The 18953-nt window shown below is 38.5% G+C and overlaps 1 protein-coding gene across 1 annotated transcript in view; it reads left to right on the forward strand.

The window, feature by feature from the left end:
* Positions 1–18953, forward strand: part of LOC124597038 (lysosomal alpha-mannosidase-like) — a 258262-nt gene that overhangs the window by 189539 nt on the left and 49770 nt on the right. Inside the window, exon 12 of the mRNA XM_047135914.1 lies at positions 8659–8881. Within this exon, the coding sequence (XP_046991870.1) occupies positions 8659–8881 (223 nt within the window). The remainder of the gene's footprint in view (positions 1–8658; positions 8882–18953) is intronic.

Here is an 18953-nt window from a genome sequence, read left to right on the forward strand (position 1 = left end):
AAGAAAGTCTATGATTAGTAGTGTGGAAAAACCCAGCTCATGTAATATTAGTTGGAGGCGACTTTAATCTACTGAGTATAGATTGGCATGTCTATGGATTCACTGCAAGCGGTACGGACAGGCAGTCTTGTGAAGTACTTTTGAACACATTTTCCGAAACCTATCTAGAGCATCTACTTTGACAGCTGACATGCAATGGGAATGTTTTAGAAGTTGTAGTTACAAATAGGTTTGACGTTTTCAGCAGTGTCAGTATAGAGACAGGAATTAGCTACCATGATGTCTTCATTGCAACAGTGGTTACTTAAGTTAATAAATCCATAAAGAAGGCTAGAAAAGTATTTTTGCTAGAAAGACCAGTTAAACAGTTGTTAATATCCCACTTACACAGTGAATGGACAATGTTTAGTTCCAATATGATGGATGTAGAGGAATTATGGGCTAAGTTTTCATGGCTTATAAATCACACTCTGGAGAAGTATGTGTCAAGGAGGGGGATTAAGGATGGAAAATGCCCACTGTGGTTAATAACAAAATCTGGAAAATGCTGAGAAAGCAGAGATTGTTGCACTCTCAGTTCAAAAAAGAATGTGCAAATGATGACAGGCAAAGATAATAGAAATTTGTGCATCTGTAAAAAGATTGATGTGTGAACCTTACAACCACTACCTCCATCATACCTTAGCAACAGATCTATCCAAGAACTTGAGAAAATTCTGGTATCCATAAAATCGCTAAGTGAGTCTAAGGCTTCAATCCAGTCACTCATTCTGGTGTGGCAGTAAAAGATAGCAAAAGAAAAAAATTTCAAAGTTTTATATTTCACATTTAAGAAATTGTTCACACAGGAAGATTGTATGAGCATACAGTCATTTGACTGTTGCACAGATTCCAGTATGGAGGACGTAGTAATAGGCATCCCTGCCACAGAGAAACAACTGAAAGAGTTGGAAACAAATAAGTCTCCAGGTGTAGATGAAACGCCAATTTGAGTTTACAGAACGTACTCTATGGCGTTGGCCCCCTTACCTAGCTTACATTTATTGTTGTGAATCTCTTGCCCAGCAGAAAGTCCCAAGTGAATGGAAAAAAGTGCAGCAGGATTCTTGAACATATTCTCTGTTTAAATGTAATAAACTTCCTTGAGATAGAAAAGCTTCAGCCTACAAATCAGCCTCATTTTAGGAAGCATTGCTTGTGCGAAACTCAGCCTGCCCTTTTCTCACATGATATCCTGCAAACCATGGAGGAAGGGCAACAGGCAGATTCCATCTTCTTAGATTTCCGGAAGGCGTTTGACATGGTACCCCTCTGCAGACTGTAAATGAAGGTACAAATTACAGAGTAGGTTCCTAGATATGCAAGTGGCTCAAAGACTTCTTAAGTAATAGAACCCAATATGTTCTCCTTGACAGTGAGTGTTTGTCAGGCAAAGGTATCATCAAGAGTGTCCCATGAGAGCATGATAGGACTGCTGATATTCATTACGTACATAAATGACTTGGCAGACAGGGTGGGCAGCGATCTACAGTTGTTTTCTGATGACTCTGTGATGTATGGGGGAGTGTCGTTTTTGAGTGGCTGTGGGAGCATACTGGATGAGATGCAATTTCTCTTTGGTGTTACGAATGGCAGCTTACTCTAAATGTAGAAAAATGTAAATTAGTGCAGATGAGCAGGAAAAAAATTTTTCCATAATGTTTAAATACAGTGTTAGTGGTGTACTGCTCCACACAGTCACATCAATTAAATATCTGGGCATAACGCTTACTGTGACCCATTCTTGAGTTGATAGAGTGTTTGGGGTTCCTACCACACTGAATTACATCTACATTTACATGATTAATTTGCAATTCACTATTGAGTGAGTGGCAAAGGGTAAACTGAACCACCTTCAATCTATTTCTCTACCGTTTCACTCGCAAATGGCACGGGGGGAAAATGAGCACTTAAATCTTTCTTGGTAAGCTCTGCTTTCTCTTATTTTGTCAAGATGATCATTTCTCCCATGTAGGTTGCTGCCAAGAGAATATTTTTGCTGTTGGAGGAGAAAGTTTATGACTGAAATTTCAAAAGAATACCCTGCTGCAATGAAAAATACTTTTGTTTTAATGATTGCCACCATATTTCATGTATCATGTTTGTGGCACTCTCACACCTATTTAGTAATACAAACTTAGCTGCCCTTCTTTGCACTTTTTTGGTGTGCTCTATCAGTCTTATCTGACACAGATCCCACACTGCACAACAATACTCCAGAAGATGGTGGACAAGTGTAGTGTAGGCCATTCTCTTTAGTAGACCCGTTGCGCTTTCCAAATGTTCTGCCAATAGTTCACAGTCTTTGGTTTGCTTTCCCTCCACAACAATATCTGTGTGATGGTTCCAATTTAAGTTATTTATAACTGTAATCCATAAGTATTTATTTGAATTTATAACCTTTAGATTTGTTTATCATCTTATCAAAATTTAGCAAATTTGTTTTAGTACAGGTGGCTCACTTCACTTTTTCATTACTTAGAGCCAATTGTCATTTTTCACACCACTCAGATAACTTGTCTAAACTGTTTTGCAATTGGGTTTGATCACCTGATGACTTTACTAGATGGCAGACGACATCATCATCTGCAAACAGTCTAAGATGGCTGCTCAGATTGTCTCCTGTGTCACTTATGTAGATAAGGGACAGCAGAGTGTCTATAATGCTGCCTTGGGGAATACCAGATATTATCCTGTATTTCTCAATGACTTTCTGTTAGTTAATATTGTCACATAGTAGAAAGTGTAATTAGAGGAATGACGTACACTAACTTCACTCAACGAAGGTTTATTCGGCACTTGCACATACAAGAGCACGGAGTGAACTGTATCCGGCCAGAACACTTACACTATATATGCAGCTACAGAACATTCCAGTACAATGATTCTTGACATTTGTGGATACTTCTAGACTGTACTTGAACTGAATATAGAAATTAAAAGTGTACAGTCCAGGTGAGTGTTGAACTCACAACCCTCCATGCAACAATTTAGTATCATAACTGCTACACCACAGTGCTACTCAGCTTCTTCTGCAACAGTATGAACTGTAACCTTTCTGACAGGAAATCCTAAATCAAATCGCACAACTCAGATGATACTCCATTGACACGCAATTTAATTAGAAGTTGCTTGTGAGAAATGATGTCAATAGTGTTCTGGAAAGGTAGCTGTATTTCAAAAGAATGATATTTTCTAGATCTGTATCAGCTATTTGTCAATAAATTATTTTCTTTGAGGTAATTCATAATGTTTGAACATGTTGTATATTCCAAAATCCTACTACAAATCAATGTTAGTAATATGGGTCTGTAATTCAGTGGATGACTCCTATTTCCTTTCTTTGGCACTGGTGTGACTTGTGCAAGTTTCCAGTCTTTAGGTACAGAGCTATTGATGAGTGAAGAGTTGTATACAATTGCTGAGTAAGGAGCTATTGTAGTAGCATAGTCTGAAAGGAACCTTACAGGTATACAATCTTAAAGGAAGACGTGGAAACAGTTCAGAGGCAGGCTGCTAGATTTGTTACCAGTAGTTTCGATCAACAAGTGAGTATTATGGAGGTGCTTTGAGAATAAAATGGGAATCCTGGAGGGAAGACAACATTCTTTTAGTGAAACATTATTGAGAAAATTTAGAGAACTGGCCTTTGAAGCTGACTGCAGACAGGTACTGTCACTGGCATACATATCATGTAAGAGCAATGAAGATAAGAGAAATTAGGACTCATATGGAGGCTTTTAGACATTCATTTTTCCCTCACTCTATTTGTGAATGAAACAGGAAACTGAAAGAGTAGTAGTGGTACAGTGCACCCTCCACCATGCACATAGAGTGGCATGTAGAGTATTTACATAGATGTAAATGTAGATGAGTGTCTACAAGTTGCTTTGTTTTGCTTTCCTCCAACAGTGTGGCCTAGGAGGGGAAGTACCTTGGGCCATAATGAACTGCATTGAACTACAGTCTGTCTGAAGAGACTACTGGAGTCTCACGGTCACCGGCTGATAACTTCAGTCCCTTTCACAATGCCAAATATCTGCCATGATGTCACCTACTCGAGACGAGAGCTCTCCCATCAACCGGCTAGAGCAGAGCCCGCCTGGCACAAGAGCCAGTGCCTGCAGTCCCAGTGCTCCCCTGAACAGACAGGCACCTACCCGTAGGCACATGTGGAGAGGTGACAGCTCGGCTATATGTGGGCCTACATAGTTAGGACAAGACCATTGCACACTTGTCTGGTGACACCTTACAAGGACTGGCTACTATACTGGATACTGGGCAACCTTCCTTGCATGCCCCACATATTCTGTGAAATAATTCTGAAAAGGTGAAGGTGAAATCCAGATGTAGGTAACAAAGTTAAGTTAAGCAAAATACATAATGCAAAAAGGAACCAAGTTAAGAAAAGCTATAATTGGCATCCTACAAGTAACCTAGGTTGTCAGCAAGGAGTCTGTCCTAGAAAATAAGCCCAAGAAAATATATAGCTGAGAGTGAAATTGCAGCAGTGTAAAACAAATAGTTAAGCAGTGTCTTTTGTCCCACACTCATCCTGTTACCTTCCTGAGAAGTGAAACTGTTAGCTGTGAAGCACCTGCAGGCCTGTCAAGCCACTGTCTAAGCTGTGTCTGCCATGGTGGAGTTTGAACCCTCAATTAGTATGACTGCATCATCAGCAAACATTACAGTTTTCAAACCACCATTTAAAATCACTGGATGATCACTTACGTAGGCTAGAAATGAGAGTTGGCTCAGACTAATCTCTGCAGCATATCATGTGGTCTGTTTCACCATTCTGAGGTTTTTTCCATGCTGGAGAGGCAGTTTTTAATTGGACCCTCTGCTTTCTGTTACAGAAGTAAGATTCAATCTACACCAGTGCGATGCCACCAATACCATAACACTGAAGTGTGCTGTGTAGAACAGTGTGATCCACACAAAGGGTTTGGCAAGATTAAAAATATACCTACAGTGCAATTTTTCTTGTTTAGCTCTGCTATATAGTAAGTACTTCATTTGTGAGGTCTTATACTGAGTTCTTATACTGCTTTCTGTTTGGAGAACCCTTTAGGAAAGCCAAACTGAGAGGTAGTTAACAAGTTCTGTTGTTTATCTCCAGTTTTGTAGATGGATGCTACTGCCATATATTTAAGTCTGTAGGGGATATGTTCCAAGTCATTGACTGATGACAAAGATAGCTTAAGGGTAATCTTATCTAGTCAGAACAAGATTTTAATATACAGCTATAAACACCATCACAGCAAGCACAATTACTACTTTTTAGTGACTTGATGAATTGTAATTTCCTTAGGGGTTATATTTTCGAAAGTGATATCTATTGGTGGTACATGCTCAATTAGATCTAACACATCTGAATTTGGTTGATTGTTACTGATTGCAGTGTCTATAGGCACTGTGAGGAAGTAATCATTAAATTTAGTGGCCAACAATTTGAAATCTCATCATTTCTGCTAGTGTTATTTTCTGGGGGCCTCAGTTTCATATGCATGACTAGTTTGTTTTTTGTTAAATAGTGTTCCAAATAGTTTTTAATTTATTCATGGAGTGCTTTATGTTTTGAGAAGCTGGAAATGTAACAAAGGCTTTTTACTAAGTCTTAAAAATTACAGTTCACTGAACAGCAAGTGCTCATCACAATCCAAAATGTAATGTACAAATTACATACCAAAAATAGTACATCAAAAGTTCTCATATACAACTCCTCACACAATTCAACAACTGCCTCTTCTCTGTCTTGTTTTATGTAGCCTAAATTGGAGCAAATGTATATCAGTATTGAAAATCTACTTAAATGGACTTATTTCATATATTTTATGGTCAGTTAATTTTAGTTAATGGCATAATATAACTAACATACATTTCCTTATATCTCTGGGTTGCACCTTCAGACTAGGCCAACAACTATTATGACCACAAATCTGTGTATTAAGTCTGTTTTCACATGTTTACAGCTCCAGGTTCTTATTCAAACCATGGGATGATAATGAACTCTATTAATACTGACATAGCAAAGAGTCTGTTGTCTCTGCCTAGAATGGGAGGTCACAGCCACATATGATATTCTGAGGGGATATAAATCCCTTCAAAGTTTAGTGCAAAAGCAACTTTCTGTGCTAGCAGGATGTGTGGATGTTTTCAAATGTCTGATATTGTGCTGAAGGTAGTCTGTCTCCCTCGATCAAACTTAGACTCCAGGTGACCGTTTCCACACTACAGTGAAATACTGACACTGTAGGAAAAGACAGGTTGCTATTTGCCATAAAGATTACACGTTAAGTAGCAGACAGTCACAATGAAACTTACACATAAGCTTTCAGCCACAGCCTTCATTGGAAAAAGAGAAACACACACCATTCATTCACACAAGCAAGCACAGTATTGAACAGCTGGTGGACTGGTGGTGTAATGTCTCAGAAAAGAACTTTTAAGTTATGACAGTGCTTTCTGTTGAAAGTTATTTTTCTTTAAATCATCTGATTTAATGTAAATGAATTTTTAAAATGCAAATAACATTATTTGTCATGTCAATAAATATAATGTAATCAATGGATATATTTTCAGTTTCCATGTATTACTGAAAGACAATGAAGTAGGACACAAATAAAGTACATATGTGCTTAAAAAATAAGTCATCAGAAACTGAACCCAAAATCAGCAAAAAATAAAACACAAATTGGTAGAAAATAGCTCCAGAATTGACATAAAATAACATCAGAATTGTCCATGAAAAATGTCTTTGCCTTTCTCTGTCTATAGCCACCAAACTTAGCACTTTACATTAGTATAGGTCAATGTTTGAGGGAAAGGTTATTAGTGGGGTTGAAATTCTTAGAGCATTTGTTACTATGAAATTTTAAATATGAAATTTTTCTGTAAAATAAAAATTGCTCAGCTTAATTAATTAGACTATAAAAACTACAAAACATAAATTACTATCGGAATATTAAAAGTTTGGGAAACATAGCCTATGAAGAATGTAAACACCACAAGAAATGCATACCCGAACATAAATCCAGATGCTAGCCAAGCCTGCACGTTGCACAGTTGTGTTGGACCACAAGTGGCCCTAGCAGTGTCTTCAATCTGTTGCAAGTGTCCATCACAGTGAGAACAGTGTTCTGCATAGTTATGAGTGCATTATGTCGGAACTCAGTCGATCTGAATGTGGGCAAATTGTTGGTGCTCACATGGTGGATGCTTCCATGACCAAGGTAGCTGAAGTGTTTTGTGTTTACAGAGTCACTGTATCAAATATTTATACCATATACAGGGAAAGTGGAAAAATATATCTGCTAAGTCACAATGTGGCCAAAAGTGTGTGTTGTGTGATCATGATGGAAAGTCACAGAAGAAATTTATAATGAAAAATAAGAGAACAACAGCTGCAAAAGTCATTGCAATGCTGAATGTCACACTCATGGAGCCTGTTAGCACCAAAACAACATGAAACACATTTCCATAAGTAGGGAGATGTGGGAAAAGCTAGAATTCCAAATCCACTCATCAGTGATGCAAGTGCCTGTAACAGATAAACATGTTGCCAAAGCTATAAAGCCTGGACTGTGGGGCAATGAAAGAAAGCAAAGGAATAATGTCATTTGGTCGGATGAGTCATGTTTCACACTGTTTCCAACTTCTGGCTGAGTTTACATCCCAAGAGTGAAACAGGGTGGGGGTTCGGTGACAATGTGGGCAGCCATATTGTGGTATTGCATGGACCCCGTGGTTACTCTGCAAGGTTGCAATACTGCCAAGGATATGTCATCACTTTTGGCTGGCCATGCCCATCTCATGGTACAATGTTTATTTCCCAGTGGTTATGCTGTGTTCCAAGACAACAGGACCTCTGGTCACATAACTAGCATCATCTAGGAGTGGCTTTGTGAGCACAAACATATATTATCTCTGGCCACCACTCACCAGATCTCAGTACTGTTGAGTCATTGCGGTCTTCTTTGGGGAGTGGGGTATGTGATCCTATCCACCTCCATCACCGTTACCTGAAGTTGCCACAATATTGTGGGAAGAATGGTACAAGAGTCCCTTGAAAACTATGAAGAGCCTGTTTTTAGCCATTCTAAGATGACTGGAAACTATTTTGAATGCCAACATTTTCCTACACTGTATTAGGCATGGTAATGTCTTGCATTGGTAGTTGTTTCTATATTTTTTCCACTCCTTGTAATTTTTAACTGTAGTTGAAAGTGTATTGAAAAGAGGGATAAAATAGTGGTGCAGTGTGGTATCTACTGCTTTCTCAGTGTCATTGATTAATGGGTGCAAGTATAAGTGTTCTACTTTGCCACATTTTACTTCAGATTACACAGGCAAACTGTCTAATAACATAATAGTTGCTGTAGCACACTGTGTTGTGTGCTCTCTGCTTCCAGTCCATTTCTTGACATCTTTCACATTCCTGAATGTTTCTTCTCCGTGTGGGATCTCTTATCTAATGTGACACAGGATGAAAGAATGAACAAAAAGTACAGTTCCTTCAGTGGTTTTCTGACAATTTACTAAAATTTCCAGTTTAATTTGTTGCCTTCATTAGTATGAAATGATACAAATTTAGTTCTGACTTCATATTTGTTTCAGAACTTTCAAATAATATTTGACGAATTAACTGGTCTGATTGAAGCAGTGAAAAATAATGGAACACTCATCCCCCTCAGGCAAAATTTTCTGTTTTACAATAGTGCAAGTGGGGGAAGCACATTTTCTGGGAATCGTGTCTCTGGAGCTTACATATTCAGACCCAGTGAACAATATGCAACTCCAGTTACAGAACCTACAATCATGGGAATGAATATATATAAAGGTACAGTATTCACTAACAACATACTGAGTTAAATGGATTCAATAATAATGTCTCTTTCTTGTTATATTATTTTTATTAATGTATGTTACATAAGGTGTTGTCTAATGATTTTCGTTTGTGTAGTGCAGCTGCACCACTCACCACTACTGCCTTTATTAAAGTATTGATTTGAATGTACTGCAATTTGTACTTTTCTGGTACACAGTGGATTTCACCGTCACAATGCTAGAGACCCCTTCCAGCCAGGAATGTTGAGTGAAAAGCATGTCTCTTTATACTGCAGACCTATTACGTGTACATTATGCATTGTAGTTCAAGGCACACTTGTAATCTTTTCCCAGTTCTACAAAACTCTTTGTTTAACAGCTTTCAAAATCCCTTGAAAACACAAATACAGTGGTTTAATAGGTGTAGGGACTTAATGAACTGTATCACTGTCTGGAGGCCAGAATCGTATCTCTGACCTCAGCAGTGCTGTGGCAGTCGATGTTTAGCTTGCTAACATGTCAAACATTGATTGTAACTCATGCATTAATGAGCAATAAAGTTTAGTATATACTTAGCACACAGTGTAATTTATGTTCCATATAGCTTATCCATACCTTGTAACTATATAGGGGTTAATGTTGGCAATGATACTTTTCGCAAAAGATCTGAAAAATAAGTTAAAACTGAAAACTGACGTGGCTTGAATCTGTTGTTGCAATGAAAACAGTGCCGCCAAGCTCTGATCTAGAGCCAACGCAAACTGGGACACTGAGTGGTGTACTGTGGTGTTCAGCAATGAATCTCACCTCTGTTTGTGGTTGTCAGCCAATGACAACACTAACATGATGACATAGTGGAAGCTCACAGGAAGGTGCAATTCTTGAGATTCTTGCCTCCCTGACTTCTGGCATCACAGTACAGTATGGGGAGCTGTTGGATATGACAACAGGACTAATTTGGCAATTGCTGAATGGAGGCCAAGTGGTTACCAGTATGTAAACCCTTTTGTCATACCATTCATGAAGGGATACTAAATGGCATACTCTAATATGGTAATGAGAGACCCAATATTGCACTGTTGCTTCCTTGAGGAACGTAGGGATACTTGACTGACCCACCCACTTCCCTGATATGTCACCCACAGATCATGCCTGCAATACAGTGGGAAGACATATACATTCATAACAAACTCATCCAGCAATCTTTATGAAAGTACACAGTATGTGTTTCAGGCATGGCAAGATATTTCTCTTATGCCACAACAAATAAAAGATGTTAGGTTAACAGATGACTTGGTGTGAAGTAGGCACTTACATTAAGGCAAGGAATGTTCAAAGTTGAACAGCTATTTATAGGTCAAAATGTATGGATATTATTATTAATCATTTCAAAATCACTTGGAGGAAGGTTCAGTACAGAACAGAAAAGTTCAAAACTAGTCACAATTAATTCAAAATGTCAGTGCACATCAGATGGAGAAAAAAAGAGTAATATAACTGAATACGGCTTTAGACCCTTTTAACAATTCAATATTGGAATTCCACAGCACCCACATGAGTCCACCTAACTTTTCTAAATTCCAGACTAATGCTTTACAGTACTTCCACCAGTGTGCGCACACTGATACACAAAGGTCTGGTCCAGACTTCAATTGTGCACAACCAGTCATCTATCGATCTTCCAGTTGCTCATTGTCTCAGACATTCCTAATGTCTTGGAATCTACTGAGAGCTTTTTTGGTACATCTACCATCCATTCACACAGCTACATGTCCTGCCAGCCTCCACTTCATTTTAATTACCTCAAATCAAATCTTCACTAACACATAACGTGCCTCATACAACCAACAATTACGACACAGCTGACATTATGTACTAACACTACACAGGGTGATCAAAAAAGTTTAGAAACTGGTTTGGCACATCGAACATACAACAAGGAGCAGTAATCACATAGGAACTGAGGAACGCAGAGGCCATCTGGCACTACTAAAAGGGAATTGCAGTTATTCAGTCACACACTACTAATGGAAACCGACTACAGTAGGTGCTCAATGTGTTGTCCAGATGCATCAAGACATGCATCAGGCTGATGCTGCATTGAACATCACACTCTCTCAAAGAGACCTGGTGTATTTTGAAGACATTCTGCAGCTGCAACAATCCTGCCCACTAGGTCCTCCAGTGATGTAATAGGTGTTTCATACACAAAGCCCTTCACATACACCCCTACCCCACATACACAGAAACAAATTGATTGAGGACAGATTTTGAGTTCATGGTGACCATGTGAATAGCCCATAGGGACCTATTCCTTCACTTGTCTGCTGAAATGTGCAGGGGTTCTGTCTTGTTGAAATTGAATGTGCTGATGGCCAGGGATTGGAACACAACTGAGCATGTCTGGTAGAAGCTCTTGCAGGAGTACAAGATACATGTGCCCATCAAGTTGGCCCAAGAGAATACATGATCCAATTAAACAGATTTCGATGATGCCAGCCCACATGTTAAGGGTAGATTTGCATTGTCAGGCATGCAAACGTGCAGCATGTATATTCACATCTGCCAACATATGCTGATTGGGAACGTTCATCATACTCTCAAGTGAGAAGGCAGCCACATCGTTGAAGAGGACACTCACAGTGAAGCTTTGGTCTGCAGCAGATTTCTGCAGAAACCACTCCACAAATCCCATGCACTTGCTGTAGTCCTCTGGTTGCAACGCCTGGACTCATTGGAAATGAAACAGATGCAGTTCTTCATCAAGTACAATGCACAAGACAGATGGTTGGAGGATATCAGTAGCATTGGAAACACCTCGTATACTTGTTGATGACATATACTGCACCCTTTTGAGAATGCTTTCTTCTGTGACAACTGTCTGTAATGTTCATTGGCAACCAACATCCAGCTTGTGCACACCGAACAAACCAGTTTTGCACAATTGGCGATGCAGGGTGGCAAATAATGTGTGACACAATACTATATCACAGCTTCTCATCCATTGCAATTGGACATGCCAAAAATCAAATGCATCTCAGCCATTTCATGGTACTTGTAGCTAGCCACATTACTCCCCCAACACTTCCATGGTGTGAATAGTGTCACACTGTGCATTCTGTCTGTCTTAGTAAGGCATTGCCCTCTTGTGACCATAGAGCCCTCTCGTGTCATTTGCAACCCCCAGTTCCTATGTCATTACTGATCCTTGTTGTATGCTCAGTGTACCATGTCAGTTTGTAAATGTTTTTTTAAATCATCATGTATATAAGCTAACAAAATTAATCTAAGGTCATGATACACAAATTGTTACCCCCAATCTTACCAATTTCATCTAAAGTTCTGCTGCCCACTCAATCTACAGAACATCTTCATCCGTTCCTACTCCAGTCCTGCTCTCAGTCCCGTGTCCCACAGGTCATTCCCTTGTGGATGACATGCACAAGACCTGTCCCATACACCCATCCACTACCTCATAACGTACCCCATTCACAGGCATTTCCTGCCTTGTAAAAGGCAGAGCTACATGTGAAATGAGTCATGCAGTATATCAACTATGCTGCAATTACTGTGCAGCTTTTTGTGTGGACATTACAGGTAACCAACTGTGTACTCACATCTGTACATGATGCAAAGCAGGATGCCTGACATCAGAGTTAAATAAAGAAAATTTGGTCTGTATTCTTGATGCTCGGAATACAGAAAGGGCTCGCCCTGGGGGCGAAGTAAAGGCTGACTGCCACTCTAGACAGGGCCAGGACTGAATGGTAGGAGCTGCCCACTCTGTCTAAAGTCTGAATTGTGAGATAGCATCTGCTCTGTCTCGAAGTTAGAAACTGAGAGAGAGAGAGAGATGTCACAGCACACTGCCCACCAGGATCCTCGAGCGACCAGACATGAGTTGGCTCACATATTCCTTATTGGCTAAGATGTGGCATAACTCTGTGGTTGTCAGGCACCTAGGCACAGTAGAAACTGGTGCTGGGAGTGTATTTGGCAGATTTGATGGAAATACAGAGCTTGAAATAAATTTTTTAAATAAAAATCATAAACATTTCCAGACTGGCTGGCCATTCTGTAGACGTCAATGGATCACCTCCAAATTGTGGCAAACACAAACTTTGCCATCCAGTTGCTGAATATGCTGCAAGTAGCAACACCAATGACTTCAACAGCTGCTTTGTTATGCATGTTAATATTCTTGTCAGTTTGCTTTCTCTTGGTAGTATAAATCTGAGATACCATTCCTCATTTGCTCTGTGCAAAATCTCCGTGAAATGTGTTTTATTCATCTCATAAAGTACATAATTTCAGAACATATGTCTTATGTACAGGAGACATGTCCAGGTTACAATCCACTTACTTGAAATTTTGTCACACTTTCAATATTACCTGGTGAAGAATTTACTTATTTAAAATTTTGACAAACTTACAATATTTACAATCACTCTAATTATCCTAAACTTTTATTCCATTTTAGGGATCCAGCTCAAAGTGTCACTTTGTTGTTCATGAAATCTTCCCCCGAGTAGTAGCATCTTTCACTTAGAAAATCATATAATTTGCTTTTAAAAATATTTATCTTCTTATTCATTATGTCACACCCTTTTATATTGTTTTGAATTTTCATGACCATATACTGAGATGTCTGAGCACACAATTGTAAGTGATGTGAGGTGAGCATAAAGACTTATGTCTTGTGGAGTGTTCAAAATGGCTTTTTGAAGGATAGGAAAATAATCACCTCAAAGATGTATAAAGAGGGGACAGTTAATATTTTTAGGTCTTTAAATAATGGTCGAAGTGAGACCCTTGGTTGGCGTAGTGCACACGTTATGAATGATTCATTTTTGCAACTTTAAAATTCATGTAACATTTCATGAGTTTCCCAAAAAATTATCCCACACATAATAACAGATTCAAAGTAGCTAAAGTATGCCATTTTCCTGGTGTCTGTGGCAACGGCTAAAATTTCCATTGAAAAAGCAAGACTGTTTAATTTATTTGCTAGATGTTCTACAAATGACTTCCAACTCAAATTTCTGTCTAAGTTTATTCCTAGGAATCTGACTGAGTCAAGTTCTTTCATTTTCTGATTATTGTAAGTAATATGGATTTCTTCAGTTTTTGATTGTTTGGTTTTAAAGCTCATTATGTGGGCTTTTGAAATGTTTAGGCTTAAGCCATTTAGATTTAACTATGTTTCCAAGTTACTTACCATATTCATGATACTCTGTAGTATATTGTCAGAATTTTCATTTTCAATTAGGACAGAAGTATCATCTGCAAACAATATTAAATGAGTATTTATATTGAGAAGTAAGTTATTTATGTAAAACATGAATAAAACTGGTCCAAAAATTGAGCCTTGTGGAACCACCTATGATACAGTTTCCACTCTGAGAAGTAATTTCCTCCATTTTATGTGATTATTACCTTTTGTTTCCTCTCCATGAGATATTATTCAATTCGTTTCAAAGCAATATCCCTTATTCCATACCTGTTGAGTTTGAAAAGTACCAGGGCATGGTTTACAGATTCGAATGCTTTTGTAAGATCACAGAATATGCATGCAACTTTAGCTTTCCTATCTAACGATGAAGTAATTTTTTCAGTAAACTCATTTATCGCACCTACTGTGTTTTTACCTTGTAGGCAGCCAAATTAGTTACTTGAAATGATATCATACTGTGTGATGAAGCGTTATATCTGTAAAGCTGCAATTTTTTCAAATGTTTTTGATATGACAGGCAGTATAGAAATGGGGCAAAAATTTCCTATATCATCTTCTGAAGGAACCTTTTGTAAACAATGGTTTTACTTCTGCATATTCCAACATATCAGGAAAATAGCCTTCCTCAAATGATTTGTTTATTATGAGAGAGAGTGGATGAGCTATTATGTTCTAAACTTTTTTAATTACTTTGGTTTGTATCCCATCCCAACCTGCAGAGGCTTTGTGTTTTAAAGAGGGTATGACACTTTCAGCAACTTTTGTTGGGACTGTGTTGAATTTTTTAAGACATTCAGTGATATTGCCTTTCAACCCAAAATTATTTACTTCCTGCTCATAATTTGCTACATCTAAATAATATTTTGCTACATTTATGAAGTACTCATTGAAACTCTTAGATAGTTGAGCTGGATTTACAACAGATTTTTTCTTAAGTTTGATTTTTGAAATGTCTTGATTGTAATTTTTGGCACATAATTCAAACTTGACTACAGACCTACTGCCCTTGTTTTACTTGTTTGCCCTAGAATGGATTTATTTGCTATTCCTTTTGAAGCTTTCATAACTTTTTTAAAAATAGTTTTATATTTTCTAACATATTTTACAAAATCTGGATCTTTGTTGTACTTCAGTTGATTGTGTAGCTTCCTTTTCTTCTCACTGGAAATTTTTATTCCTGGTGTGATCCATTTTTCCTTACTTGATGTTTTATTGCAAAATGATCTTGGTGGGAAAGTTTCATTAAATATTTCAAGAAAACTTTTTAAGAATCACAATCCCCGAGATAACACTTAACTTTACTTAGTTTCTCATAGAATATTTCAGTATTTGTTTTATTGAAACTTCTCTGATCTAAGTTTTTCTTGCATTATGTTTATCAGTTTTTGGCAGTCAGATAAACAAAGCTGAGTGATCAGAAAGTCCTAAGTCTAGATAGAGTTTAAGTTCATTATCAAAGTAGTAATTTGTTACAGTGTTTTCATTTTATGACTTCTTACATACTATATGCTAGTTATAAATGTTTATTATGCACATACACCCTTCAAAGTTATTATTATTTTAAACATAAAATTATCTGTATTGTAAAGCACGGACGCATGATTACATACATGCGTAAAGCTAAGCCTAGTGAAAAAGATGAAACTTACGAGTTTGATGTTTTAAAAAAGACTTTGCTAGATGACTGTTTTCCTCATTTACGCCTCTTCTGTGCTGCAGAGACCCTCCACTTACACAAGCAGATGGTATTAGCCGGAGCTGCTTCTTCCTGCTCACTAACATACTGCAGCACTACCTCAATCGTCTTGAACGCTTCTGAATGTGGGAAGAGATTTCTACTGTCATCTTGTTTCATCCATCTGCTTCACCATCCCCACAATATCATTGTCAGTTAGTTCAACAACTTCATCATTTGCCATCAATTCTGTATTGTCCTCTCACTGACATTCTCAGAACCTGGTACATTTTTTGAACAATCAAACAGCACTATTGTTCCCCTCTTTGACTTCGGTTTCACACATGGAGTCAAAGTTATGTCCAGCTTCATTGTCTAAATGAATTTTCCAAGGTTCCACAAGTTATATGTTCAGAATTTTTTCACACAGTTTGGCCAACCATTTATGACATCTAACAAATCACTCGTCTTCAGAATGGTTACACTATTATCAATCTCTGATACCAACAATCTGAGAAGACAGTGGAAATACATTTTTTTTATTATTTCAAGGATGCCCTATCCATCATCTGAGAAAGAGCAGTCACATTTGGTGGTAAAAATAATGTTTTCACATCTCTGTCTGTGAGTACATTGCTGGTAAGATGCAAAGGTGTGTTATCAAGACACAGCAGGACTTTCTTGGCAAACTGTTGTCTTTCACATATTTCCCTACAGCTGGTGCAAATTCATTTTGGAAACAGGTTTTAAAGATTTGTCAATTCATCCATGGTTTCTTTTGATGAGTGTAATGTAGGGGCAATGATCCATGATTTTTCAGGTTTTTGAAAATTCTAGGTCTCTGTGATTTCCCTGTTAATGTAAGCATAAGCTTGTGTGTGCCACTTGCATTACTGCAAGCCTACACAGTAAATTGTTCTTTATTATTCTTATATCTAGCTGCCACAGATTCATTTCTTGAAGCAAGCATTTTCGAAGGGAGCATATTGTAATTTTAACCATTCTCATTGCAGTTGTACAACTTTTCACCACTAGTTCACTTCTTGTCAATTAACTTCGAAAGATAGTCTTTAAACAATGGCAGAGCCTCACTGTCAGCGACCAAGTGAGGTGGCGCAGTGGCTAGCACAGTGGACTCGCATTCGGGAGGATGACGGTTCAATCCCGCATCCGGCCATCCTGATTTAGGTTTTCCATGATTTCCCTAAATCGCTCCAGGCAAATACCGAGATTGTTCCTTTGAAAGGGCATGGCCGATTTCCTTCCCTGTCCTTCCCTAATCCGATGAGACCGATGACCTCACTGTCTGGTCTCCTTCCCTAAAAAAAAACAACAAAAAAACAACCCTCACTGTCAGCGGATAGAGCCTCTCCACTAATAAGAATCTGGTGAATATCGAACATCACTGACAGTATATTCTGAACCTTCTTCTATTTACTGCTGAAACTGCAATGCTTTTCCTTGCAATACTGGCCCAGCAATGGGCAAACCTTTTCCTCTTAAATGTTCACCCAACAAAAATAAAGCCACCTCAACTTACTTATGCTTACCTTTCAACATTGTCGTTCTTACTTTTATTCCACTTCCACTAACTTTGGTAGCACACCACTTTTCAATTTCTGCTCGATTTTTTTCCAGTCTCCAACAGTACTTTTTCCTATCCGTAATACCAAAGCAGTAGTTTTGGCTGCTACTCCAGAATCAGTAACATAATAGCACACTGTTTCTGACCCACAGTCCCTACAAGTTTTTTTTATCAGCTCTTTCAGACTCTTCAATGAAAACACAAAGAAGTGTATGCACTGTAGGTGTCTGATATGCCACTAAAGAAAGAAAGACAACAGGGTTGCCAGCAGAGCTGCTCTCTAGGCGTGTTCATTCTCTCTTAGGGCTAGAAGAGGGCTTCTTGGAATTGCTTGTTGAAGAGTGGTTCCAGTAATTTATTCAATGTTAACGCCACAGCATGTATGTTATAAGCGTGACTTCAAATACAAAACATTTTGAACAGCCTCACAGCATTGTAACCAGTACTCACTTTCGAAAGTTTTGGAAACTCTGGAAAATTACAAAACGGGGAATGAATTAATCTCATTTTATCTTGGAAAAGTACTGTTATGATATTAATTAAGTAGGCTGGATAGTACAGATATAGTACATATATATGATGAAGTGGTCCAGTAGGTTTGCAATGCCTGATGTTCTTCTTCGTTCTATGAACATGAATGTGCTCATTGTGTTTGATGGCTGTGATAGAAGACGGTGTGTGTGGACTGCAGCCTGTGAATCACATAAACACACTGCTGCATCGTCCATCACTCAGCCTGTTTTGGTAGGTGGTTCACTCTAGCGGCCACCCTCAGACTGTTATCACATAACACCTCTGTTAATTTGCATTACTTGTTTGCTAAAACTTACAGTTCTTTTTGTAAATAGCATAGGATATAACAATCAGTGTCATCGTGGTAATGGTAGAATGTGTTGGGTGTCCGCATGTGGAAAGGAGCCAGCTGCTGAAAGCTAGTGAACACTATTTTGTGTTACATGCATCTATGCAGCACCACATTATCAGTCTGCTATAGGTGAGGGGTTGCCCCTTATTGTACATGTCAGAGACAATTATTAGACAGCAGTGGTATACATAAAATTTCATGTTATGTCTTGCCCATGATAACTTTGATATTCATCACTCATGGTGAGCCATGACCAACAGACTAGCTGAACACGATTATAGGTGCAAATTACTGAAGTCTGACTCTTCGTCTAAAGAGTGTGTACTACGCAAATCTCACAGCTACCAGACATAGCCCATAGTCCCCTCACATGCAACCGAAATGCAGTGTCATGACTGAACTGTCATGATTGACAGGCTTTTGGCTAGTGCTGTATGCTGGAGCAGTACTGGGGCACGAGGGAGGAAGGCAGTGTTATTGTTCTCTACATTTTATGGGACATCTGCATCCTCCCCTCTACCACTGGCTTTTCTCAACCGCACAGTTGGGAGTTATCCTTAGAACATATTCTCCATTCCTGAAATCATCCAGGCCTCAGTCTATGATAATCTACTATCCCCACAACCTCCACCAAAAGGTTTCTGCCTCGTCTGTCCTATCACTTCCTCCCAATTCACGTCCACTCACCCTCACTGTGTGCAGCTCTCTGCCGACACACCCATCAGTC

The sequence above is a fragment of the Schistocerca americana genome, chromosome 1, assembly GCF_021461395.2.
Source record: "Schistocerca americana isolate TAMUIC-IGC-003095 chromosome 1, iqSchAmer2.1, whole genome shotgun sequence".
Taxonomy (NCBI): domain Eukaryota; kingdom Metazoa; phylum Arthropoda; class Insecta; order Orthoptera; family Acrididae; genus Schistocerca; species Schistocerca americana.